This window comes from Mustelus asterias, chromosome 7, assembly GCF_964213995.1.
Source record: "Mustelus asterias chromosome 7, sMusAst1.hap1.1, whole genome shotgun sequence".
Lineage (NCBI taxonomy): Eukaryota > Metazoa > Chordata > Chondrichthyes > Carcharhiniformes > Triakidae > Mustelus > Mustelus asterias.
In genome coordinates this window covers 57,462,611-57,488,688 of record NC_135807.1, presented here as the reverse complement: position 1 = coordinate 57,488,688, position 26,078 = coordinate 57,462,611, and the positions used below count along the sequence as shown (strand labels likewise).

Below are 26,078 nucleotides of genomic sequence, written 5' to 3'. Positions count from 1 at the left end.
GTTTCGGAATGAGCAAGGCTGTAAAATCCCACCCTCAAACTCACCTGTGCTTTAGACTGTATTGCTCATTAACAGTTCTTCAATCTAATTAGTTAAGGAATTTTTTTGCTCTGTTCATACAGACCCCAGCTCACCTGCAGAGGGTGCTGTGTCTTCACACACTGATGTTATGGGAAGTTCAAGTGCAATGAAAGCCTGATGCTATTTGTTCACTGCTGAACAATTGTATATGCCTTTTGGGACGTTTGAGAAATGTAATAGAACTTTAAATTATATGGTGCTTTTTCATAATGTCAAAGAATATTTTTTTCAAAATATGATAGTAGTTTTCATTGAACATGTAGATGCAATTCGAGATTTTGAACACAGGAGAATGCTTTAAGTATGCAAGTGCATATTTTATTATCAAACAAATGTTTTGAACACAATGTGTCAGTGTTAAGCACAGAGCTTTATTTTCAAACAAATGATTATCATATCAATCTCGTAATCAATTCCCATACATCAACATTCCAGAAGTACTTTTGTCCCAATGTTGGGCATTAACATGGATTTTATACATGATAATTGCTCCACATCTTGATCAAACATTTATATTTTTGTCTCAATGTGCACTAGAACAAAATTGTAATATAGCATCTTCATCTATATATTCACAATCTTAAACCACAATGGTCTGCTCATGAGGTTTTGCAATACATCTCAAGATTATAATACATATATGTGCTAAAAGTGATCAGAATTGCATAATATTGTGCAATTCCTTGTTTGTTCTGGACTATGCCACTCACCCTGGTCCAAATCAAACAAGTCAACCATAATTTATCTGTAACCATTTTATTATTTGCAAAATAAGAGCTAAATATCTAATCAATACTGATCTCTGTGCCAGAGATGTATTATAACAAAGTTGTAAGCAATCAACAAACATAACAATAAGTATAATATACTAATTTTGTATACTGAGGTACTATATACTTTTAAAAATCCTACTTTAAGGTTCTTTAGTGAATATTATGTCAGTTTAATTATACTTTTGGATATGTTCAGGTAAGCATAGGAGAGAAACTGCCATCCATGCATCTCGGGGACAGTCAAATTTTCCCCATCTAAATTTCAACTTTGGAACAGGATCTCCCCTTGTTACCAATGTGAACAAATTTCACTCACTTTTAACAAAACGTATGGCAATGATGGAGGTAAATTTATAGCGACTCTATAGTAGCTCATGCGTTGAGTTCAAAATCCAATATGAACAACAGAATAAAGTAGGTAGTACCACCTCTGGAAATGGGTGTCACTGCCAGCTGCCTTTTAAGATATTTAGATTTAAAACATTAGAATGATATCCTTGTTGATCAACTATTAGGAAAGAACACCTTCACAGTATTATTGTACATGGTGTTGCTCAGTTCACGCGTGTCCTCTTCTCGCACCGCTGCCATTATCTCCAATACTTGACTATTAAAGAAAAAATAATTAGTCGGGACTAATGTTAACCAACTGTTTACACTGAACAACTTAGCAATGTTTTGCTGGTTTAGAAGTTAAATTCCTGCAGCAGAACAGCAAATTGTGGTGACAATCTGAATATTCATGTACATGAAATTGAAAAGTTCAGTTCCCGAGTTTAACTAACACAAGCTTCCTGAGCATTTTTGTCTCTGAATCCTTGGGATTAGAACCAATGACAAGCTGGTGGCAGAGAAGCTCGTTGACAGGGATTTGGGGGTGTATCAATAAGTATGGGGAAAGGCTCAGGCAGGAGAGCCTGAACGCTATTTGCTTATCATTTTCAATGGCCAGGCGATCTGTTTAGATCTTTATAGTCAAGTCAGATTTGAATTTCATATGTTAAGTATCATCAGCCCAGGGATTTGAGTTCAGAACTTCAACTCTTCTCACTGAAGTAACAGTCAGGAAGTGATCACTCTCAGCCAGTTTCTCCACAAATCCTCTTCTGATCACTAATTACAAATTCTGACGGAGTGGGGGAGAAGTGTTTTTTTTCTATTTCTCAGAAATGATTCCAATAATCTGATCAGCCAATAATTAATTATCTGGTTTATCCCTTGCACCCTTTAAATAATTGTACAATGTTCATTAACTTCCAATCCTCTGGTATCTTGCCTGCACATAGTGAGGGTTGGAAAATAATCCTCAGAGCATCTGTTATTTCCTCTCTGGCTTCTTTAACAGCCGAGGACCAATCCATCTGGCCCTGGTAATTTATCCACCATCAAGGATGTCAGTTCCCCCCAGTACTTCCTCTCTGTCATTATACTAACTATCTAAGATTTCATATTTCTCCTCTAACTATAATTATGGAAAGTATTCCTGTTGGTACAGACTGAGGTGAAAGCTTTATTCACCTATAGTGAGCTGAAGCATGCAGTGGTCTGGTCAATTCCACCATTTGAGCAGGTATTGTAGATGCCGCTTGAGCTTCAGCAACCTATCACTTGTTTAGCACTAGTGGCTGCCTGAAAGGACTTAGCAGCAGATAATCTCACTCAAACAACTGCTTAAACTACCTGAAATAGCTAAACCAGTACACACTAGGATTCTCTGGATCAGATAATTAGAAATAATTTTAAGCTACACAGGCTATAAAGTAAACTTAAGAAATAACTGTTGACTGTAGATTTAGTAATTTATGCATTGTGTCCAGTGCATTGCATTAGACCTTGAATGAGGGACAGGGAAGGAAACTAAATATTATCTATCGAGGCAACAAAGTGATGCAACTGAATGCCAAAGTACGATCTGGCTGATGAAGCATGATGAAGAACGTAGTGCCTTGGAAATATGACTAACAGTACCTCCTTTATAATAATCATAGTGAGAGATACTCTCGACAAAATAAATAGGCACCATACATTTGAATAAGCTATGTGGGAATTCTCCTTGGTACTCACATAATATGGCATGGCTCATTCCTGTCCTTGAGGCAGTATCCTTCTTCCCACTTCTTCTTCGTTTGAAAGGTTGTTGTCACAAATTTAGCACCTGCATGTGTGTTCTTTATTCCACACCATGGTGCATCTTTTCAAATATAAATAAATAATTACATAAACGTCTTTTGACGAGCTACAAGCAAACAAGACATCTGCTCAGAACAAGATCCTCTTGATTAGATTATCCAAACACAATTTTTAAAAAAAGTTTTAGAAAGATCCTTTCACTTCTGCAGTAAAGATGCTGTATGAAGAGAATTTTTCTTTAATTTAGCCATAAGGATGCAGTGGTAGATGCCTTTTTGTGGTTGGTGTTGAGGCATATTATTGTGGTTGTTCTGAAAGAGCTTGGCACTGCATCCAACCCTAAATATACCAGATGCAAGAACACTCATAAGGAACAGGAGTAGGCCATATGGCCCATTGGCCACATTCGGGCAGCACAGTGACACTGCTGCCTCACAGCACCAGGGTTCGATTCCTAGCTTGGGTCATTGTCTGTGCAGAGTCTGCACGTTCTCCCGTCTGCGTGGGTTTCCTGCTAAATTCTTCCTCAGTGTACCAAAACAGGCGCTGGAGGGTGGTGACCAGGGGATTTTCACAATAACTTCATAGCAGTGTTAATGTAAGCCTACTTGTGACACTAATAAATAAATTTAAACTTGGATCATGGCTAATCTTCTACCTCCACTTTCCCACCCTATCCCCAAAACTCTCAATTCCCTTAAAGTCCAAAAATGTATCGATCGCGGTTTTGAATATATTCAATGGCTGAACATTCATAACACTTTGGGGTAGAGAACTGCAACCCTCTGAGTGAAGAAACTTCCCTTAATTTCAGTGCCAAATGGCTTCTCCCTTATTCTGAGAGTATGACTGCATCACACGGACTGCCATGTTTCAAGAAGGCCACTCACCACGACCACCTCAAATGGGTAATAAATGCTGGCCTACCCAGCAGCCAGCCACATCCCTCCCTCTCTCTTTCCCTCCCCCCCTCTCCAGTTTACTGGAAGTAGTCACTGCAGGTAAACAGATATGTCAGCTAATCTTTGCACTTAGCTCTCGGAATAGAAATTCAACATTCTATTGCTGGTTACATCTTGGGTAACTCTGAACATATAACTTACCAGTCTCTATCATCAGCCGTTCACTTGGGATAGATTTCATGGCTTCAAGATTGGATTCCGTTTTTAAGGAGCTGAAAGAATCAAATTTGCAATTAGTGCATACAGTTTTAAGAATTGAGAGTCCACTCATTTAGAATATTTAGAAATATGATAGATTTTAATTTTAACAGAGATGATTCAAATTATTTAATGAGTGCAGCTGTATCAATATAATTAACATTGCTGGTACTTAAACTCCTCCTCTAGCTTTCCTCTATTTCTAGACATGGTGCATGCTCACTATCATGTACCACTTTATTAATTAAAATCTATTCATATTCTGCTTGAATTTTCCCATTCACAGCCCATTAATCACAAATATACCCACCAACTTGAGCTGCAAAAGGAAATTTTCGCTGAAGGAGTAGTCATGACAGTGTACATTCTAATATTTCAATTGCTTCTTCCATTAAAGAAGTTCTTTAAATAAAAAGTAAAACTGGAAGAAAATTTGAGCTCCACACAAAGTAAAAGATTTGTCTTTATTAAACTGTGATTGACTCAACTTATTCGCTAAGTTAAAGATACTGATTAACATTGTGAAAAGATCAGAAGTTTTAATTACAAAAAGGATAAGTTCTGACTAGAACAGTCGATTTAGCTGCAAGTTATGGTTCTCGTCTACATTTATTTTACTGGCTGCTGCCAGCAAAAATTAACAAATCACCAACTCTGCCTTTATTTATCAAATTACATTTTGTTGAATACTATCTATAATGAAAATTATATCCAAGAATTAAAGCTGCAATTAAACAACATCTTAAATCTGTGCAAATGAGGGTGTTAACATTGGACTTCCAAAAATACTGACAAAATCATTCTGTCTTAAATCTACCCAGTCTGGAGGATGATAAGTTGAACAATTTGCTTTAATTTTTAAACATCGGCTAAGTTGGATAAGGTAAGGAGTGAGCAAGTTTTTCCTTTAATCTTCAGAGCTAGAGGAGAAATGGATATAAATTTTGGAAGCTGCGATGAGAAAAATAGTTGAAAATTGATTCCATCAGACCCTTTAGAATTTGTTATGAACCATTTGAAACCAGATAATTTCTTGCAAGCACAGTTCTCATCTTGTTACAAGTACACAACTTGTGTGCAAGAAGAGTCAATCAAATGCCTATAACCACTGAAACTTTGTTTAATTTGCTGCACAAATGCTGTTGCTCCAATCCTCTAGATTAAAAAATACAACAATAATTCCTGTTAAGGGTCTACTTTCTTGGAATATTAGCATATTCAGTCATCCTATAATTTCTCACGATTGGATAATATAAGTTAGTCCAGTTTCTAATTACTGACCTGTTTGAATATTAATTACCCTCATACAGAACAATCAGTAAAAAACCCAAGGGATAAAAGACACAGCAAACAAGAATCCATTGTTTTGCCAATAAAGGATACTTCTATTAGTTTAATTAAAAAAATAGCAGATTGCCATTGATGTTATTCATGTAACTCGGTGGATAGATTGTGTCAGTCCGCTTAAACACTGAAAAAAGAAAGCCATTGTCTTTGGTCCTCACCATAAACTCCATTCCCTAGTGACCAACCCCACCCCCTCTCCCCAATGACAGTCTGAAGTTGAACCTGATTGTTTGCAACATTGGTGTCCTATTTGATCCTAGGGTGAGCACCCAACCACACCTCTATTCCAACACCATGAATGCTTATTTCTACCTACATAACATCACCTAACTCCAACTCTGCTCATCTGCAGCTGAAAGGTTCATCCATGCCTTTGTTAACTCTAGACTTGACTATTGCAATGCATTCCTCACCAGCCCTCCCACCTTGTAGCCTAAAAGTTCATCCAAAACTCAGCTACTTGTATCTTAACTCACACCAATTCACATTCACCCATTGCTCACTGACCTATATTGGCTACTGATCTGGTATTATCTTCAATTCCTCCACGGTCTTACCCCTAACCATCTCCGTTTAACTTTCTCCAGCCCTCCAAGTTCTGTGCTTGGTGAGGGATCGAGGAAGAGAGATGGCAGTTTGTCAGTGCATGGGGAAAGAGAATGAATCTTGAACTTGGATTGAGGGAACTCTTCTGTTGCACGTGTAGAAATTCTGAATCATAACAAGCTGTTTGGACATGTATTCTCTGCATTAGCAAAATTGCAAGAGTAAAGTGCTTTTCAGCTCAGTGACCATGTATGCTTCACATACTTTGAAGGCCACAACTTCATATTAACCACAACTGAAACTGTAAAATCAAACTTACCAACCATTAATACCAATATAGAGACCCAATTCTACAAGTGCAGCAGCTTCTTCTTTTGTACCATCGAAAGAATGCACCTAAAGAAAATCATCAGACTTTTACAGCACAGAAAGAGGCTTTAAAAATTGATTTATGAAACTCACAGATCGCCCTTTAATAATTCTTGTTTATAAAGTCCACTAACTATGAAGTGCTTGCTTTTATGAGGCAATAAATTATAATTACAATAAAGATAGAAATATGATGAAATAATTCTGAGAGTATTTGTTACTCTAAACCTCCCATCTCAGCATCAGCTAACACAGCAAAATAGCACTGTCTGACCACATTAGCAGAGGCTTAAATCAAGTTTCAGTTTTGACAACTTAAGCATTCTGCAAGGTCGCAAAGATTGGGCAGGTGATCTATATGTCATTTGCAAAGGTTTCAAAAATAAGAAAACAAAAGCAATATTTAATCTGTAAAGACAGACTGAGGATCAATGGAGAAAGGAAGTTGGCAAAACAGGAAGTTGAGAAAAAATAAACTGATGATGTAAGATACATAAAAAGGACTGTACATAAAAGGAACTGGCGAGGTCAGTTGGCTCGATGTCGATAGCGTGGTGCAGAATAACACAAAGAGTGTGGATTCAATCCTATTTTTGGGGCCTGCTGCCTCCCAAAGTGTTATCATATCATAAGCTATGAGGAGACAGTGGTGGCGTACTGGTATTTTTGCTGGACTAATTATCCAGAGACCCCGATAATCCTCTGGTGTCCTGGATTCAAATCCCATCATGGCAGATGGCGAAATTTGAATTCAATAAAAATCTGAAATTGAAAGTCTGTGATTAATTGTTGTAAAAACCCATCTAGTTCATTAATGTCCTTTAGGGAAGGAAATCTGCCATCCTTATCTGCTAAGACCTACATGTGACTCCGGATCCACAGCAATGTGATTCACTCTTAAGTGCCTCTGAAACTCAGTTCAAGAGCAATTAGGGATGCAATTAGGCCCAGCCAGCAACACCCACATTCCAAGAATGAATTTTAAAAATGGAGTAAGAGGGAAGGTGCATGAAAGCTTGGGCAGACAAGTAAATCCACATGGAAAAGATCATAATTTTGAATACAACAGAGATTAAGTAACATTAAAAATGAATGGGGAGCTGAAACTGTTGGCTGCCAAAAGTAGAAAGTACCAGACATGACCTTATCAAATTTAAAGGGAGAAAAGATCCTCACAATCATTGCTCTGATGACACATTCTATGCTTTAGCCCACTACAGATTGGAGTACAATGTTTAGGCTAACACAATAGTGCAGTAATGAGGGAGTGCTGCATGAATCGAGGTGTCAAATTTCCAATGAGACGTCAAACAGAGACCCTGCCTGCCAACACTCCTCTCTCAAGCAACACTAAGAAAAGCAGATTATCTTGGCATTAATCTGTTTTCCTTTTGCTGGACCTTGCTGACCTACAAATGATTTGTTTATGCTGCAACACTAATAATAATCTTTCTACAAAATAATCCATTAGTCATAAAGCGCTTTGAAACATCCCAAGGAGGAAACAATATAAATACAAGTTATTTCTTTTGCACATGATCAGATACTTAACATACTGAAACATATTTGATTTGAATGTAGTGGTGGCTGAGTTACAAAGTCTAGTTGCTAAGTTTTCACTTTCACCACATAAGTGATCCACTCTGGCAAATTACCACCTCTCAGACTCACTAGATTCTCACTCTATTGATTTCTATGAGACCCTCAGCCCACTTTCAATCACATTACCACCCATGGAGTGAACAGCAAAATTTATTTGCGTATTCATAAAGTTATCATTCACTTGGACCTTATATTTCCACCACTTAATTAAAAATGGTAAACCTGCTTATTGGTTTGGAGACTTTCTACACAATTCCTGAATGTAGCGCAAGATCGTAGCACAAGAAGGTGCATATGATGATAGTCAATTTCCTGATACTTTATGATGACAGTAAGAAATCTCACAACACCAGGTTAAAGTCCAACAGGTTTATTTGGTAGCAAAATCCACTAGCTTTCGGAGCGCTGCTCCTTCGTCAGGTAAGTGGGAGTTCTGTTCACAAACAGGGCATATAAAGACACAAACTCAATTTACAAAATAATGGTTGGAATGTGAATCTTTATAGGTAATCAAGCCTTAAAGGTACAGACAATGTGAGTGGAGAGAGCGTTTAGCACAGGTTAAAGTGATGTGTATTGTCTCCAGACAGGACAGTTAGTGAGATTTTGCAAGCCCAGGCAAGTTGTGGGGGTTACAGATAATGTGACATGAACCCAAGATCCCGGTTGCGGCCGTCCTCATGTGTGCGGAACTTGGCTATCAGTCTCTGCTTAGCGACTCTGCGCTGTCGTGTGTCGTGAAGGCCGCCTTGGAGAACGCTTACCCGAAGATCAGAGGCCGAATGCCCGTGACCGGTGAAGTGTTCCCCAACAGGAAGAGAACACTCTTGCCTGGTGATTGTGTAATGGTGTTCATTCATCCGTTGTCGTAGCGTCTGCAATGTACCATGCCTCGGGACATCCTTTCCTGCAGCGCATCAGGTAGACAACGCTGGCCGAGTTGCAAGAGTATGTACCATGTACCTGATGGATGGTGTTCTCACGTGAGATGATGGTTACGTGAGATGATCCGCACACGAGGACAGCCTCTACCGGGATGTTGGGTTCATGTCACATTATCTGTAACCCCCACGACTTGCCTGGGCTTGCAAAATCTCACTAACTGTCCTGGCTGGAGACAATACACATCTCTTTAACCTGTGCTTAACGCTCTCTCCACTCACATCGTCTGTACCGTTAAGACTTGATTAGCTATAAAGATTCGCATTCCAACCATTATTTTGTAAATTGAGTTTGTGTCTTTATATGCCCTGTTCGTGAACAGAACTCCCACCTACCTGACAAAGGAGCAGCGCTCCGAAAGCTAGTGGATTTTGCTACCAAATAAACCTGTTGGACTTTAACCTGGTGTTGTGAGACTTCTTATTGTGTTTACCCCAGTCCAACGCTGGCATCCCCACATCATCTCTATAATGAGCCAGAGGGATTGACCTAAGCTTCATGTATGGACTTACCACTCCTCCAACACATCTGTCCATATGTCTCTTCATTATATCTACAAATCAAGCAGATAAAAAAGTTAAAAACGTTGTTATTGATCATGTTCATTGTCTTTTTGTTCAACCCAAAACGTGCATCAGAAACATAATAAGAACATAAGAACTAGGAGCAGGAGTAGGCCATCTGGCCCCTTGAGCCTGCTCCACCATTCAATAAGATCATGGCTGATCTTTTTGTGGACTCAGCTCCACTTACCCACCCGCTCACCATAACCCTTAATTCCTTTACTGTTCAAAAATGTATCCATCTTTGCCTTAAAAACATTCAACGAGGTAGCCTCAACTGCTTCACTGGGCAGGGAATTCCACAGATTCACAATCCTTTGTGTGAAGAAGTTCCTCCTCAACTCAGCCCTAATTCGGGTTCCCCTTATTTTGAGGCTATGCCCCCTAGTTCTAGTTTCACCAGCCAATGGAAACAACTTCCCTGCATCTATGTTATCTATTCCCTTCATAATCTTATATGTTTCTATAAGATCTCCCCTCATTCTTCTGAATTCCAATGAGTATAGCCCCAGTCTACTCAGTCTCTCCTCATAAGCCAACCCCCTAAACTCCGGAATCAACCTACTGAATCTAATCTGCACCCCCTCCAGTGCCAACTTATTGTTTACACTATTTGTTAGGGTAAAGATCAGAAACCCCAAGTTATATTGTGAAGTTAGACTAGACCACAACTATTTAACAACACAGTTTAACTAAACATTTAAACAATGTTTAAACATGACAAGATAGGAGTTCCAATTCAAGCAATATTCCGCTTACATATTTAAACGCCTCCTTAAAATCAGTGAGCAAACATAGGCTTATTTGCTTGTAATTAGATTGCTAGTCCTAGAGTTCTCAGAGCACTTCTGGAGACAGAGAGAGCGAGAGAGCGAGAGAGCGAGAGAGCGAGAGAGCGAGAGAGCGAGAGAGCGAGAGAGCCAGAGCGAGAGCCAGAGGGAGAGCCAGAGCGAGAGCCAGAGGGAGAGCCAGAGGGAGAGCCCGAGGGAGAGCCCGAGGGAGAGCCCGAGGGAGAGCCCGAGGGAGAGCCCGAGGGAGAGCCCGAGGGAGAGCCCGAGGGAGAGCCCGAGGGAGAGCCCGAGGGAGAGCCCGAGGGAGAGCCCGAGGGAGAGCCCGAGGGAGAGCCCGAGGGAGAGCCCGAGGGAGAGCCAGAGGGAGAGCCAGAGGGAGAGCCAGAGGGAGAGCCAGAGGGAGAGCCAGAGGGAGAGCCAGAGGGAGAGCCAGAGGGAGAGCCAGAGGGAGAGCCAGAGGGAGAGCCAGAGGGAGAGCCAGAGGGAGAGCCAGAGGGAGAGCCAGAGGGAGAGCCAGAGGGAGAGCCAGAGGGAGAGCCAGAGGGAGAGCCAGAGGGAGAGCCAGAGGGAGAGCCAGAGGGAGAGCCAGAGGGAGAGCCAGAGGGAGAGCCAGAGGGAGAGCCAGAGGGAGAGCCAGAGGGAGAGCCAGAGGGAGAGCCAGAGGGAGAGCCAGAGGGAGAGCCAGAGGGAGAGCCAGGGGGAGAGCCAGGGGGAGAGCCAGGGGGAGAGCCAGGGGGAGAGCCAGGGGGAGAGCCAGGGGGAGAGCCAGGGGGAGAGCCAGGGGGAGACAGAGAGAGGCAGGGGGAGACAGAGAGAGCCAGGGGGAGACAGAGAGAGACAGGGGGAGACAGAGAGAGCCAGGGGGAGACAGAGAGCCAGGGGGAGACAGAGGGCCAGAGGGAGACAGAGGGCGAGAGAGAGACAGAGGGCGAGAGAGAGACAGAGGGCGAGAGAGAGACAGAGGGCGAGAGAGAGACAGAGGGCGAGAGAGAGACAGAGGGCGAGAGAGAGACAGAGGGCGAGAGAGAGACAGAGGGCGAGAGAGAGACAGAGGGCGAGAGAGAGACAGAGGCGAGAGAGAGACAGAGGGCGAGAGAGAGACAGAGGGCGAGAGAGAGACAGAGGGCGAGAGAGAGACAGAGGGCGAGAGAGAGACAGAGGGCGAGAGAGAGACAGGGGGCGAGAGAGACACAGGGGGCGAGAGAGAGACAGGGGGCGAGAGAGAGACAGAGGGCGAGAGAGAGACAGAGGGCGAGAGAGAGACAGAGGGCGAGAGAGAGACAGAGGGCGAGAGAGAGACAGAGGGCGAGAGAGAGACAGAGGGCGAGAGAGAGACAGAGAGCGAGAGAGAGACAGAGAGCGAGAGAGAGACAGAGAGCGAGAGAGAGACAGAGAGCGAGAGAGAGACAGAGAGCGAGAGAGAGACAGAGAGCGAGAGAGAGACAGAGAGCGAGAGAGAGACAGAGAGCGAGAGAGAGACAGAGAGCGAGAGAGAGACAGAGAGCGAGAGAGAGACAGAGAGCGAGAGAGAGACAGAGAGCGAGAGAGAGACAGAGAGCGAGAGAGAGACAGAGAGCGAGAGAGAGACAGAGAGCGAGAGAGAGACAGAGAGCGAGAGAGAGACAGAGAGCGAGAGAGAGACAGAGAGCGAGAGAGAGACAGAGAGCGAGAGAGAGACAGAGAGCGAGAGAGAGAGAGAGCGAGAGAGAGAGAGAGCGAGAGAGAGACAGAGAGCGAGAGAGAGACAGAGAGCGAGAGAGAGACAGAGAGCGAGAGAGAGACAGAGAGCGAGAGAGAGACAGAGTGAGAGAGAGACAGAGTGAGAGAGAGACAGAGTGAGAGAGAGACAGAGTGAGAGAGAGACAGACAGAGTGAGAGAGAGGCAGAGTGAGAGAGAGAGAGACAGAGTGAGAGAGAGAGAGACAGAGTGAGAGAGAGAGAGACAGAGTGAGAGAGAGACAGAGTGAGAGAGAGACAGAGTGAGAGAGAGACAGAGTGAGAGAGAGACAGAGTGAGAGAGACAGAGGCGTATCTTGCTTCTTTCAAAACTCGGCAGAAACTGGATGTTTAAAATATCTGTATCTTCCCTGCAAGCTTCGCCTCTCCGATAGCACATGACTGCCTCTGTCAATTAACCTAATCAAAACTCTACTCTGACCCCAAGGGAAACCTAAGTAAACAGAAATGCTTTAACTCTGTTTTTAAACAAACATATCCCAAACTAAAACCAGTCATTATCCTGCATTTTCAACATTTGAACTGCCTGCTGTCCAGGCCAATGGGCACCTGGTAAAACACAACTGACTTTTAAACAAACCCCTTACAGGAAACATGGTAAAAATACATTTCTTATGGGCACAGTATCATCACAAATTCTTTTAAAATTACCTGTTTACATTAAAAATATGTAATAGAGGAAATTAGAATGATGGTGAAGATATCAAGTGGGTTTCATTGCCAAATTCTCTGAATTTAGCTAGTTTTTGACAGGGAGGTGAAACACTTCTCAAACATCAATAAATTAATACCAGGAGCAAATATGTGCAGATCCCATTTTGGTGCCATTGTGCCATGAATAAAAACCCATTTCTTCCACACCAATCTTTGTCCATGCATTCAACTCTCTAATTTTATTTCCCTACACCAATTCACTTGTGGCTCAGGCAGTAGTCCAGAGATAAATAACCTTGTGGCTCTGCCTTTTAATTTAGCCCATAACTGTTCAGATTCCGTAATCAGAACCTCTTTCCTAAGTCCGAGCCATCTTGTTGGTACCCAGCCGGAGCTTGACAATTGGATTCTGCCCCTTCCACAGAAAGCTCTTCTCCAGCCTCAAGCAGATATCCTGAACCCAAGCACTGGGCAGGCAACGCAGCTTCTATACTTGCGCCCTAAACTGCAGAGCACTGTGTCAATCTCCCTGACTATAATGTCCCCCACTACCAAGACATTTCTATTTACTTCCCCACTTGAATGTGTCCCCGCAACATGGTCCCACAGTCAGTTTGCTAATCCATCTCACAGCTCCTCGCTTTTGTCCATACAAGATCAAACATGTTGAACAAATGCAAATATTGAGGTTCCTCCACTTCCGCCTTCTTGATACCCATATCTGCCTCACTTACTGTCAGACCTTCCTGTTCACAGACCAAATCAGAAGACCCTAGCCGAAAATGTGTAACTGTCCAGATTTTTCCCCCTCATTGAGGCAGTGTCTAAACCGCAGCCTCCAGCTCATCAATTCTGGGCCAGAGTTCCTTAAGCTGCAAACACACACTATGGACAGTAATCATCGTGGATCACACTGGCAACCATTAGCTTCTAACAATGTACAGCTACAAGAAATCATCCATCTTTATTGTATTAACTAATTATGTCACACTTTGATTTTCTCTGGAATGCTTTGATCCCACAGACTCCTCCCCCCCCCCCCCCCTCCCCTACCTCTTCAAACACTTGCTGCTGTCTCTAGGTTATCCTCTGGAACTTGTGTCATCTGCAGCTACTGTAGGATGAAAACAGATAGAAAAAGGAGTGCCTCTTTTTCCCCTCTGCACTGAATTCCCGTGTGAATCAAATTCCCAACTTCACTCACTCCAGCATAATCTCCTCTCTGTGAACCTCCTTACTCTGTGTGTTTGAAAATCTGTCTGCTTTCATAGAGCTGATGACTCACTATCTTCCCACACAATAGCTAACACCTATTCAAGACAACCACTTTCAGTTGATTGACAGCTTAACTAGACTACTTACTAACTTGAAATGTGAAAGTCCTAAGTCAAAGCCTGACTTTTAATTTAAGTTAAACTTGAGAAAAACTTACCAAACTTATCCCATGAACCAAATGCCTAACTTCACACTCAGTCAACGTCTCACTTTACTGTAGCCTCCTCTCTGTGCGAAACCTCATTGCGTTAGGTGGTGAGTTTCTGGCCTCTAACCTGCTCTAACAGCCACAATATTTATTTGACTGTCCAGTTAAATCTCTGTTCATAGAATCATAGAAACCCTACAGTGCAGAAAGAGGCCATTCGGCCCATCGAGTCTGCACCGACCATAATCTCGCCCAGGCCCTATCCCCATATCCCCACATATTTACCCGCTAATCCCTCTAACCTACGCATCCCGGGACACTAAGGGACAATTTAGCATGGCCAATTAACCTAACCCGCACATCTTCAATGAGAACCTCCAGGATGTTGATGGTGGGCGATGGAAATGCCTATGTCCACTTTGAAGTCTATCACTATTCTCCTTGCGATTCACAAGACTTCCAAGTTTTGTATCATCCGTTAATTTTGAAATTGTGCCCTGCATGTCATTAATATCGATAAAGAAAAGCAGTGGTCCTAGAGCTGATCCCCCGTGGAACACCTCCCTATAGTCCAAAAAATCAACCCTTCACCGTTACGGTTTCCTGTGTTAAGGTAACAGATCAAAGACCTCAAGGTATATTATGAAGCCAGACTGGATCCCAACTATTTTCTATTTTGGCATCACTGTAAGGATAAGATGTTTCACTGCAAGCAAGATTCTATTGACAAATGAGGAAGCTTTTATCAAAACAAAACTATTTAACAACACAGTTTAACTATAATAACTGAATTAGCTTAACATTCGAACAATGCTTAAACATGACAAGATACAATTCTTAACTGTTAATCTATCCCTATGAGTTCCAATTCAAGCAATATTCCTCTTAAAGACTTAATCCCCATCTTAAAATTTAGTTTGCAAAACACAGGCATATTTGCTGTGACTAAGGTTACCAGGCTTTGGAGCTTTCATAAAACCTTTGACGAAACAGAGAGACACTGTTTTCTTCAGGCAGTCCAGACAGAAAATTTTAAAATAAAACTGATATTTTTCCCCCTGCAAGCCTAGCTCCTCCCATTAATCACAAGACACTGTCTCTGTCAATCAACTAATCAAAACTCTATCTGAAACTCCAGGTGTAGCCCAAGTAAACACAAATGCATTAGCTATGCTTTAACAAACACTCCATGTCTAAAATGAGTACTTATCTTGTGCTCCCAGCCACTAATTTAAAGGTTTTCCTAGACAAATCGGTACCATGCAAAACAGATCTGAATTCTAAACATACCCTTATAAGAAATATGATAGAAATGTATTTTTTAAAGGCACAGTATCATCATACCAGTCACTTAGCCAACTTTGTATCCAGGCTGCAACTTTGCCTTTTGCCCCAATGGGCACCAACTTTGCCGACAAGCCTGTTGTGCAGGACTTTAACCAACTGTCTTTTCAATATTGATTTACACCACAGCAAAAACACATTACTCTCTTCGACAATCTCTGTCAATTTATTGAAAACGCAATCAAATTAGCTAAACATGATTTGCCTTTAATAAATTTTCACGAATGCTGAGCTTTACCAGACAATGATGTTTTGAAATGTACCCTTAACTCAAAGTAAAACAGAGAATTCTGGATAAACACCTCAACTTGGAGACATACCAATGTGATCAATTTGCCATGAGGAGAGAAACTCAAACAGAAACCCATTGAAGTGAGGTAGCAGTTTTATCCACTTTTCACAGAATCTCACAGAAAAAGGACAGCTACTGTTTAAGATGCAGAATGGCCCGGATGGGGTACCTGGACGAGCACTCAGATCCTACACGGATCAGCTGGCTGGGGTATTCGCAGACATCTTCAATCTCTCATTACAACAATCTGAGATCCCTATCTGCTTCAAGCCGACCACCATCATCCTGGTACCAAAGAAAACCCAAGCAGCGTGCCTTAATGACTATCGTCCAGTGGCTCTGACATCCATCATCATGAAATGCTTCGAATGGCTAGTCATAGCACGAATCAATTCCAGCCTCCTGGATTGCCTGGATCCACTACAGTTTGCCTACTGCCGCAACAGGTCCACAGCAGATGCCATCTCCCTGGCCCTGCACTCAACCCTGGAACACCTAGATAATAAAGACACCCATGTCAGACTCCAATTTATTGACTACAGCTCAGCCTTCAACACCATTATTCCTACGAAACTCATCTCCAAGCTCCAAGCCCTGGGCCTCGGCTCCTCCCTCTGCGACTGGATCCTGAACTTCCTAACCCACAGACCACAATCAGTAAGGATAGGCAACAAAACCTCCTCCACGATCATCCTCAACACCGGTGCCCCACAAGGCTCTCAACCTGCTACTATACTCCTTACACACCTATGTCTGTGTGGCCAAATTCCCCTCCAACTTGATTTTCAAGTTTGCTGATGACGCCATCGTAGTGGGTCGGATCTCAAACAATGACGAGACAGAGTATAGGGATGAGATAGAGAATCTGGAGAACGGGTGCGGTGACAATAATCTCCCTCTCAATGTCAACAAAACGAAGGAGATTGTCATCGACTTCAGGAAGCGTAGAGGAGAATATGCCCCTGTCTACATCAACGGGGATGAAGTAGAAAGGGTTGAGAGCTTCACGTTTTTAGGTGTCCAGATTACCTGTCCTGGTCCCCCCATGCCGACACTATAGTTAAGAAACCCACCAACGCCTCTACTTTCTCAGAAGACTAAGGAAATTTGGCATGTCAGCTACGACTCTCACCAACTTTTACAGATGCGCCATAGAAAGCATTCTTTCTGGTTGTATCGCAGCTTGGTATGGCTCCTGCTCTGCTCAAGACCGCAAGAAACTACAAGAGGTTGTGAATGTAGCCCAATCCATCATGCAAACCAGCCTCCCATCCATTGACTCTGTCTACACTTCCCGCTGCCTCAGCAAAGCAGCCAGCATAATTAAGGACCCCATGCACCCGGACATTCTCTCTTCTACCTTCGGGGAAAAGATACAAAAGTCTGAGGTTATGTACCAACCGACTTATGAACAGCTTCTTCCCTGCTGCCATCAGACTTTTGAATGGACCTACCTCGCATTAAGTTGATCTTTCTCTAAACCTTAGCTATGACTGTAACACCACATTCTGCACTCTCTCGTTTCCTTCTCTATGAACGGTATGCTCTGTCTGTATAGCGCGCAAGAAACAATACTTTTCACTATATGCTAATACATGTGGCAATAATAAATCAAATCAAAAGAAACAAAGGAGCTACTGCTCTGGGAAAACAGGAGAAACCTTGTGTTAATGACCAAACAGGATGCTGGTAAGAGTTTGTCTTCACCAAGAAAGGGAATAGAACAGACAGGGTCTTGAAGATTTAAGGAATGGCGAGTCACCAAGGTGTGCCTTGCTGGTGGTAATCGCATTCGAGAGAATTTGGGCTGGGTGGAATGATTGTCAAAGGATACTGGAAGTTTCAACCTGGCACGGCAGGGAGAAGCGAACCTCCATTGGTCAGCCGGGAGTGACTGTGGGACTATTTTTGTTTTACAACATATTGGCCAGAAGCACAGCATTGCGATAAAGTGTTTCGTAAGACATAGTTCAGTTGTGTTAGTTAGTGAATGCAAAACTTACCCTTTTCTTTAATTTGGTGTTAGTTGCCCGTAAATTAATACTTGATTTATGTCGATTTTATTTTGTTTCTTACAGTGAAAGTCTTAAAAAGTGAAATCTTGTCCTCTGGTTTATTTCCATTTGTTGTTTGGGAAATTAAGTTCTCGGTTTCTATGGGGATCATAATGTTGGCTGTCACGCTAATTGTGATCATTACTCATCAAACTTAAGCCTTTCTACAACTTAAGGGCCAGTTTTACACTATATGAATCATTCAACAATTGAGGACCCTGATTTTGGTATTTTAATAGAAATTCTGCCATCTTATTTTTATCATACCTAAAAATTCTGGATGTGAATTTCTGCAGTGTAGAAACATAGGCAATTTAGTTTCTTCTGCCAAGTCAAACTGCTTTTCAAAGTATCTGAAAGAAAAAGTATATTCTCATTATTTCTAAGTTTTACCAATTAAGGACAAAAGAAACCCCCAAAAAAGCTACAAATTAAGGTCTTAATGTCAACTGACTACTCAATAATATGACTGGATGTTCAATGTATCCTGTAGTTTTTAGGAAGTTGTTTTGAGACAAAAGAAAGAGATGCTGCCTAACGAATGGGATGGAGAGGGAACAGAAACGGAAACAGAAAGCCAAGGCCAATAACTCTGATCACATAGGCTTAATATGATGCAAGTGAGGCTTTGAAAGTAATATTGCCTTGACAGCAAAATGGACAGTTAACAACAATTTACATATCCAATTCTCAGGATTGCTTCTATTACTCAGCAGCAAACACTTTATAAAATAAATTCTGCCTAAAATGAAGGGAATGTATTTTCACATTAGAGGTAATGACCTGTCTTTAACATCGTCATTGCAATTCTATTTTAAACTATCTTAATGAATCTGCTTAGCATATTATGAAGCTATGATTTACTTAAAATTTGGCGTGGTAACTTGATTTGTTAGTAATTGATTTAACTCAGTTAAGATGTACTTAGTTTACCAAGCAATAATTATTTCCTCTGAACTTTATTCAGTAATCATTTATTTCTACACTTTAATCTGCATCTTTTAGTCCTAGTTTTACAGATACAGTAAAATAATTATCTTGAATTTATCCCTTGAAATTAATCCCACAAAACCTGTGGCAACCTACTTTTCTGTTTTCTTGTTTCATCAAAAAATTATCACATGCTGTTTCACCTGCCAAGATCTGCACAAGGTTAAGTCGACCTTTCATTATTTTAGATTAAAGGTCTTCCTTTAAACAAAGCTGCAGTGCAAGTTCTTGACAAATGAAGCTGAAGTTGTTGCTTCCTCCAGCAGAAAACATCATCAAAAACAGTGAAATTTCAAATGCAAAAAGATAAAATAAAAGAACTGAGACCAATCATGTCCTCATACGTTTCTGAAAGAAATCTGGACACATTTGGGTGTGCAAGGCACAGTTTCAAAACTTGCAGGTGATACAAAACTTGGAAGTATTATGAACTATGAGGAGGATAGTGATTGCTTCAAGAGAACATATGCTGACGGAATGGACAGACATGCAGCAAATAAAATTTAATGCAGAGAAGTGTGAAAAGGTTCATTTTGCTAGGAAGAATGAGAAGAGGTTATAAGTTAAAATATACAGTTTTAGAGGAGGTGTGGGAACAGAGGAACCATAAGCTTTACATGCACAAATCATTGAAATTGGCAGGAGGAAATGATTAAAACGGCATACGGTACAAAAGTAGTACAAAAGCAATGAAATAATGGTAAAACTTTATGAACATTAGTTTGGCCTCAACTGGAGTTTCTGGGCATTATATTCCAGAAGGGATGTGAAGGCAATGGAGGGGAAGCAGAAAAGATTTATAAGAATGATTCTGTGGTTGAGGGATTTCAATTTAATGGCGAGGCGAAGCTGGAACTGTTCTCCTTAGAGAAGGCTGAGAGGAGATTTGATGGAGCCGTTCAAAATCATGAAGGGACGAGATTGGGAGAAACTGTTCCCACACTGATTAGAGGCTTCATGAGGAAAACCTTTTTCACTCAGCAAGTGGTTAAAATCTAGAATGCACAGCCTGAGATTCATTGCGGCTTTCAAAAGAGGATTGGATAATTATCTGAAGAGAAGTAATTTTCAGGTAAAGGCACAGGAATGAGACTATCTGAGTTGCTCTTACAGCTTTCTAGCATGGACATGACATGCCAAATGGCCTACTCCTGAGCTGTAACCATTCTATGATTCATTTCACTACATTACAGATATAGTTGCACATTGGCAATGCATGCAAGAAGAATTTAAAAGTTGACGAAACAAACGGCGATTGCTATCTCCAAGTGCACGACTGTCTACTTACCTTCTGGGCATTACTATTTCTATAGGAATATTAAATAGGAGTAGTTAACAGTAATCTATGGTGCAGAAAGGAATTTGGAGGGGTGGCAACTAGATGTCTGTGGCTTTTGTAGACTGCTCAAAATATATTAAATACTTACTTCAATTGAATCTCTTTAGGACAGAATTCCAATCTGTCAAAATCTGTAAAAGTAAAAATAAACAAGGACCAGTAACTAACGTTATCATCAATCCTTAGCCCTGGATACGGCCTGGTTACAGAAACTAATCAGTTTGTATCCATTAGAAAACAATGCAAAAACAATCCTGTAACAGAAAATGTATCATTTTTTTAAAAACTTACCCAAGCCACATTCCCCAATGGCCACAACTTTTCCTTTGTTCTCCATGGCCAGTGTTTTAAGATCAGACAGGTACTGCTCTGGATTATTCTGCTCAAATTCACTACTGCGTGTGGGGTGACAACCAACCGTACTGTAGAAAGTATCTGTGAAGTAATGGCATTAAACAGAAATCAGCAGCAAATCCTGCATATAACCCTTCACTGTGACCATGAGAGAAACCCTGTAAACATGGGCCATATTCCCTGGCACTGAGGAAGTTAAGGGGTGATCTCACTACGGCATTTAAAATAATATAGAGAATTAACAAGGTATAATACAACAGCATGCATTTACATAGCACTTTTAATGTAGCAAAATGTCCCAGGGTGCTTCACAGGGAGTGTTATCATAAACTTTGACAACAACATAAGGAGACATTAGGGTAGATAACCAAAAACTTTGTCAAGGAGGTAGATCTAAGCAGTGCTTAAAGGAGAAGAAAGAGGTAGGAAGGCAAAGAATCTTAGAGTGGGAACTCTAGAGCCTAGGACTGAAGGCACAGCCATCACAATTGGTGATATAGAGAAAGCCAGAATTGAATATTTGGAGATCTCAGAGGACTGTAGGAAGTTACAGAGATAGCAACGGGTGAAGCCGCAGAGAAATTTGCAAACAAGATGAAAATTTAAAATCGAGGTGTTACTAGACTGGGAGTCAATGTAGGGGTAATGGATGAACTGGAATTGGCACAAGTAAAGATACAGATGGCAGACTTGTGCATGAACTTAAGTTTATGGGAGGTGGGGGGGGGGGGGGGGATGTAAAAGGTGGTGGCTGTCAGAGAGCATTGGAATAGTCAAGGGTAATATAGGCATGGCTAAGGCTTTCAAAAGCAGATAAGCAGAGGCTGGGGGAAGAGGGGGCAATATTACAGAGGTGAAAGTAGGTCGTCTTGAAAAGGTTTGTGGTCAGTAGCTCATCCCAGGATCAAACAGAATGGTAAGGTTATGAGTGATCTGATTCAGCCTTGGACCATGGCCAGGTAGAAGAATGCAGCTGGTGGTTAGGGAACGAGTTTGTGACAGGGACTGCAAATAACAGCTTCAGTCTTCACAATACTCAATTGGACAAAATTTATTTTCATCCAGGACTGGAGTTGGACAAGCAGTGCAACAAATCGGAAGCATTAGAGTGGTTGAGAGAGGTGTTTGTCACATTATCCAAGAACTTGTCAGGTTCAATGTTATCAAGAGGTAGCATGAAGCTGAGAAATAGGTGGTGGTCAAGGAGGGATCGGTGGAAATTCCAAACGTAATGGTGCAGATGAAGGAAGATAAGCCATTTACGGCATTTCTCTAAGACTAAATAGACAAGAAGGAAATAGGCAAGTGCTGCCTCACCCAGCTGGATGACAAAGAAGGATGTTTAACTTTGTCATAGTCACACAGGATGCCAATTGTGATTCTGATTATACCATTTGATAGCACCAATTGGTATGTGGAAGAAGATTAAGATTAATTGAAGTAGCTCAAACATGGAGTTGTGGGGAAGATGGGCATGGATTTGGGAGGCAACAACAGATTCAAGGGCTTGAGAGGAAAGGGATGTTGTGTTTGCAAGGTCACAGGGATGGGTATTTTTTTTTTGAGGCTGGGGATGTTAAAACCAAATTTGGTACCTGAGAGAGCAAACAGTCAACAAGACAATTTAGCATATGACCAATATGGAAGTTTAATTTGGTGGGAACAGGTCCGAGGGATCAGGAGAGGAATCTCATTTACAAGATGTGCTTAGAGTTTTTATTTGATTAATGAGCAGTAATTTACAATATTACAGTTAGTTTATGGCCACTGATTAGTGTGGACATGTGGAAATGTACCTGATTGTGTACACATTATTGGTGTCTGATTACTGTTTGTTTTGTCACTTACACAAATGCACAAAAATTGAGGGCACTCCAATTATTTGTACAAAGAGCAGCTCAGCAGGGCATGAAAGGAGATAGAAGAGAAATTGGAAAAAGATGAGCGTTCAACGTTATGGTGGGGGCATGGAAGAATCTTAGGGAAAGTTTAACTTGGGGATCTGAGGAAAGCAACAGAGGCAGTTGAATGGATGAATCTTAGTGACAAAGATGTTCATGAATTCCTCACACTTGTTATTAGAGTAGGGTAGAGGACGGAAGGTTTTGAGAAGATGGTTTGCTCTGAAAAGGAGCTGTTGGTTATCTCTGCATTCCAGAATGATCTTTGCAACATGAGCTGTTAAAGTTGAGAAGAGCACAACACTTTTTTCTTTGGCTCTGGCGATGAATGGCTGAACCAGTTGTCTGCCATAAACATTGAAGACTATGTATCTTGGACTTAAAGGAGCACTATAAGGGCTGTACCAGAGGGAATGTCCAGTGAGAATGTAGTGGCTTTAACGGGGACATGGGCATGAAAGGCAATGGTGAGAGTTTGATCAGATTGATAGCTGCAAAAATGTTATGGTGAATAGAGGGACAAAGGGTGGAAAGTTGGGAACCACCTTTTCACTCCAGCAGCCCTGGCATACAGTGGCAGCAGTGTGTAGCACACACAAGTTGCACTACAGCAACGCACCAAGGCTCCTTGAACAGACAGCACCTCGACAACTCATTATCTCTTTAGCACTTAGAAGAGGGCAGCAGATGCAAAAGAACAGCACCACCTACAAGTTTCCCTCTAAGTCACATATATTTCTGACTTGGAATTATAATCACCGTTCCTTCACTATTGTTGGGTCAAAATCCTGGAAATCTCTTCCCAACAGCAGTGGGTGCACCGACACCACATAGAGTGCAGCAGTCCAAGAAGGCTAACCACCATTTTCTCAAGGGCAATTAAGGATGGGTAATGAATGCTGGCATTTCCAGGGATGCTCACATTTCATGCACATTTTTTTTAAAATCAGCATGCTGGAGCTTCTTGTATCTTTAGTGAAAGTTGTTTCACTATAAAGAGTTTTTAAAACTCAAAGTAATTTTGATTTTTGATCCCATTTGTATCTTTCCCTTAAAATTCTAACAAGACTAGACTAGAGTAGATGCAGGAAGGCAGTTCTCGATGATGGTGAAATCCAGAACCAGGGGTCGTATTCGAAGGATAAAGGCTAAACCTTTTAGGACTGAGATGATGTAAAGTCCCACTATGTTTGAGGTTGCGGAGCCATTGAATTGAGCCATAGAATCCCTACAGTGTGGAAGGAGGCAATTTGGCCCAATGAGTCTGCACTGACTCTCCAACAGAGCATCCCACCCAGGCCCACCCCTCCGCCCTAGCCAGGTATTTACCATGGCTAATCGACACATCTTTGGACACTAAGGGGCAATCCATCTGACCTGCACATCTTTGGACCGTGGGAGAAAGCCCGCACAGATACAGGAAGAACATGCAAACTCCACATAGGGGAGAACGTGCAAACTCCGCTCGGACAATCACCCAAGGTTGGAATCGAACCCAGGTCTCTAGCGCTATGAGGCAGCAGTGCTAACCACTGCGCCACTATGTTGGGTTTTAAACAAAAAAGAAAAAGATGTTGTTTGCACACACATTCAAAATAACAACAAAAGATTTAGTGACGGAGCTGTTGCTTGTACCGAGTAGAAAATTGAACTAAATAGGAGCCTGTGAAACACCCCAATGACATTACCATCAAATCATGTGACCAGCTTTGAAAGCAGTCATGCAACCACTTAAATATATAACAGATGAGGAGAAATTTCTTCACCCAAGAGAGTGGCAAGTCTGTAAAATTCACTACCACAGAAAGCAGTTCAGGCCAAAACATTCTGTTATCAAGAAGGAGCTATATATAGCTTCTGGGGCATAAGGGATAAAAGGATATGAGGTAAGGTGCAGGAAAGACAGGATCAGACTCTTGAGTTGTAGGATCAGCTATGATCATACCTAATGATGGAGTGAATAACCTACTCTTGTTCCTATTTTCTATGTTTCGATTTAAACAAAGTAATGGTCTTTTTAAGCCAGTTCTCAGACTAGAGTTATATCCCGGTTAACAACTCAAAACCAGTAACTACTGGGTATGCTGTATGCAGCTTTTTATAACAATAATTACAGTTCAAAAACTACATTAGTGGTTGTAAGGCACTTTGGGATGTGCTAGTGACTTGAAAGGCGTATATAAATGCAAGACTATCTTACGAATGGAAGACACTTAGTTTATTACATATTCAGAATTCCACTTTGTAAATATGCTCATTTTAAATTTTACTGCTAACGAGTGCCCGCTTTCTTAAAACTCAAAGCAAACCCTTCAATTTTTTTTTAAAGTACTTTTGAAATTTAACTTCACAGCAGTCGGATGATACACCACATCCGATAAAATCTAGAGGAGGAATGGTGAACCATTTTAGAATGCATTTTGTGCAATTTTTAGTGGACTCATGTTTCATAACAAAATGTCACAAATGCTGAAAATCTGAAAGAAAAGTGAACTAAAGGTACATTTATGGAAAGAGAAACATATTTCAAATTGGTGACCTTTCATTAGAACTGGAAAACGTTAAAGATGTAAACGTTTTTAAGCAAGTGCAGAGTGAGAAAAAAAATGGGCTTTCACTTTCTCACCTCCCACCACACAAAACCCCCAAATCCCTTCCAATGATTTAACTGTTTCAGTTTACTATCCAGTATCTGCTGCGTATTCTGTATCTGCTGCGTTACAAAGGGGAAACCGAACAAAGGTTAAGTGATCACTTGCTGAACACTTTTATTCTGTCTCCAACCGTGGTCCTAAGATTCTGATGGCTTTCCATTTTAATTCTCTGCCCCATTCCCACTCTGATCTCTCTGTCTCCAGCCCCCTATACTATTCCAAATGAAGCTCAACAGAAACATAAGGAACAGCATCATATCTATCGATTAGAACTTCACAGCCTGTTGAACAACGTTTGAGTACAACAATTTCAGATCATAATCACTGTCTCCAGTTTTTCAGACAACGGGTTGCCATTACAGCTCATCTAGAACCAACTTTTCTTTCTTTACTTGTCCTGTTACTTTTGTCAGTTAATCACTCCTGCCTTCCATCCTATTTTCGACCTTCCCTTTTGTTCTATCCCAATCTCTCCCCTACCTCTGAACTTGCTTAAAACATGTTACACCTCTAAGATATTCCAGTTCTGAGGAAAGCTATCTATCCAGTCGAGCATTTCCAACATTTTCTGTTTTAAGGACACGTCATGTTGCTACTTTCATATCCATGCATGATTGAAACTATTTCATATTTATTGCCAAAAACAGTAAAACCCAATCATTAACAGGAGTGCATATTTAAATACACATCATTCTTCAAATTCAATACTGAAATTTGTCACTTTAACTGTTACTAAATGGCCACCACAGCCACAGCACTGTGCCATCATGGTACTTTACCATTAGAAACATTATTTTGCAAATAGCTTTCTGATATTTTTCAAGTAAGTAATATCACCAACATAATGGTGAGCTTATCCATGAGAAGCAGTGGCAGTACTTCTGTACATTTTCAGTATTATGTTGGCACGTTTTACGCATCTTTAATATTAGAAAGAAAATATTTGCATTTAAATAGACACTTCTCTCTGCAGTGCTTTGAGGTCACACTTATAATAATGAAATACTCTGAATTGTTGTGAATATTAGGTAG

The 26,078-nt window shown here is 41.3% G+C and overlaps 1 protein-coding gene across 3 annotated transcripts in view; it reads right to left on the bottom strand.

The window, feature by feature from the left end:
* Positions 1–372: 372 nt before the first annotated feature.
* Positions 373–26,078, bottom strand: part of tatdn1 (TatD DNase domain containing 1) — a 43,533-nt gene continuing 17,827 nt past the window's right edge. For all 3 annotated transcript variants that reach the window (XM_078216087.1, XM_078216086.1, XM_078216088.1), the window contains 8 exons: positions 20,429–20,572; positions 20,226–20,268; positions 18,076–18,161; positions 9,463–9,503; positions 6,357–6,433; positions 4,088–4,158; positions 2,919–3,045; positions 373–1,461 (listed from right to left, as the gene is read on the bottom strand). In XM_078216087.1, coding sequence (XP_078072213.1) covers positions 1,359–1,461; positions 2,919–3,045; positions 4,088–4,158; positions 6,357–6,433; positions 9,463–9,503; positions 18,076–18,161; positions 20,226–20,268; positions 20,429–20,572 — 692 coding nt within the window. In that variant the 3' untranslated portion in view covers positions 373–1,358. The remainder of the gene's footprint in view (positions 1,462–2,918; positions 3,046–4,087; positions 4,159–6,356; positions 6,434–9,462; positions 9,504–18,075; positions 18,162–20,225; positions 20,269–20,428; positions 20,573–26,078) is intronic.